Source organism: Austrofundulus limnaeus, unplaced genomic scaffold, assembly GCF_001266775.1.
Source record: "Austrofundulus limnaeus strain Quisiro unplaced genomic scaffold, Austrofundulus_limnaeus-1.0 Scaffold11650, whole genome shotgun sequence".
Lineage (NCBI taxonomy): Eukaryota > Metazoa > Chordata > Actinopteri > Cyprinodontiformes > Rivulidae > Austrofundulus > Austrofundulus limnaeus.
This window is the reverse complement of record NW_013964052.1, coordinates 1-518: the sequence shown is the minus strand read 5'-3', so window position 1 is coordinate 518 and position 518 is coordinate 1. Positions and strand designations below refer to the sequence as shown.

The following is a 518-nucleotide window of genomic DNA, read 5'->3' as shown; positions in this document are numbered from 1 at the left end:
AAATAAAACTCTGTTTAAATCAGAAACTGTTTTCTTACTTTGTCTCTGAGGGTCCAGGTTCAGGACTGAAGTTTGGAGGATATTCTTTGGACATGTCACTCTTCATGGACAGACAGCTGGGTCCTGGAGACGTTTCCTCCATCCAACCCTCCATCTTCTGGTCTTCAGTCACTCTGAGAGCAAAACAGACTCATTGTCCATGTGGATTAGGTCTATGAGGTCCAGGTCCAGTCAGTCTCCATATGGTTCAGGTCCAGTCAGTCTCTGAACTGTTAAAACAGAAACCTGATCCCTCATGTGGTTCAGGACCAGAGGACCCTGGTCTCAGCAGGTCCATGTCCTCATGGTTCTGATGTTAAACTTGTTGGAAGCTGTTTGCTTTAACTTGGTGAGCAGATGAAGTCATGAAGGAGTTTTGGAGCTCAGAATCTGTGGAATCTCTCAGAGACTCACCTTCAGCTGGAAACACTCAGCAGCTGATCTATGAAGTTAAAAACTGATTGTATTGTTCCCTTCTG

At 45.0% G+C, this 518-nt stretch overlaps 1 protein-coding gene across 1 annotated transcript; it reads right to left on the bottom strand.

Annotated features, from left to right (window-relative positions):
* Positions 1 to 38: 38 nt before the first annotated feature.
* Positions 39 to 499, bottom strand: LOC106512748 (E3 ubiquitin-protein ligase TRIM62; the record flags this gene model as incomplete). Its single annotated transcript, XM_014001294.1, is given in 1 exon segment — positions 39 to 499. A coding segment is annotated over 1 exon segment (116 nt), but the record flags the coding sequence as incomplete, so codon positions are not given.
* Positions 500 to 518: the final 19 nt, after the last annotated feature.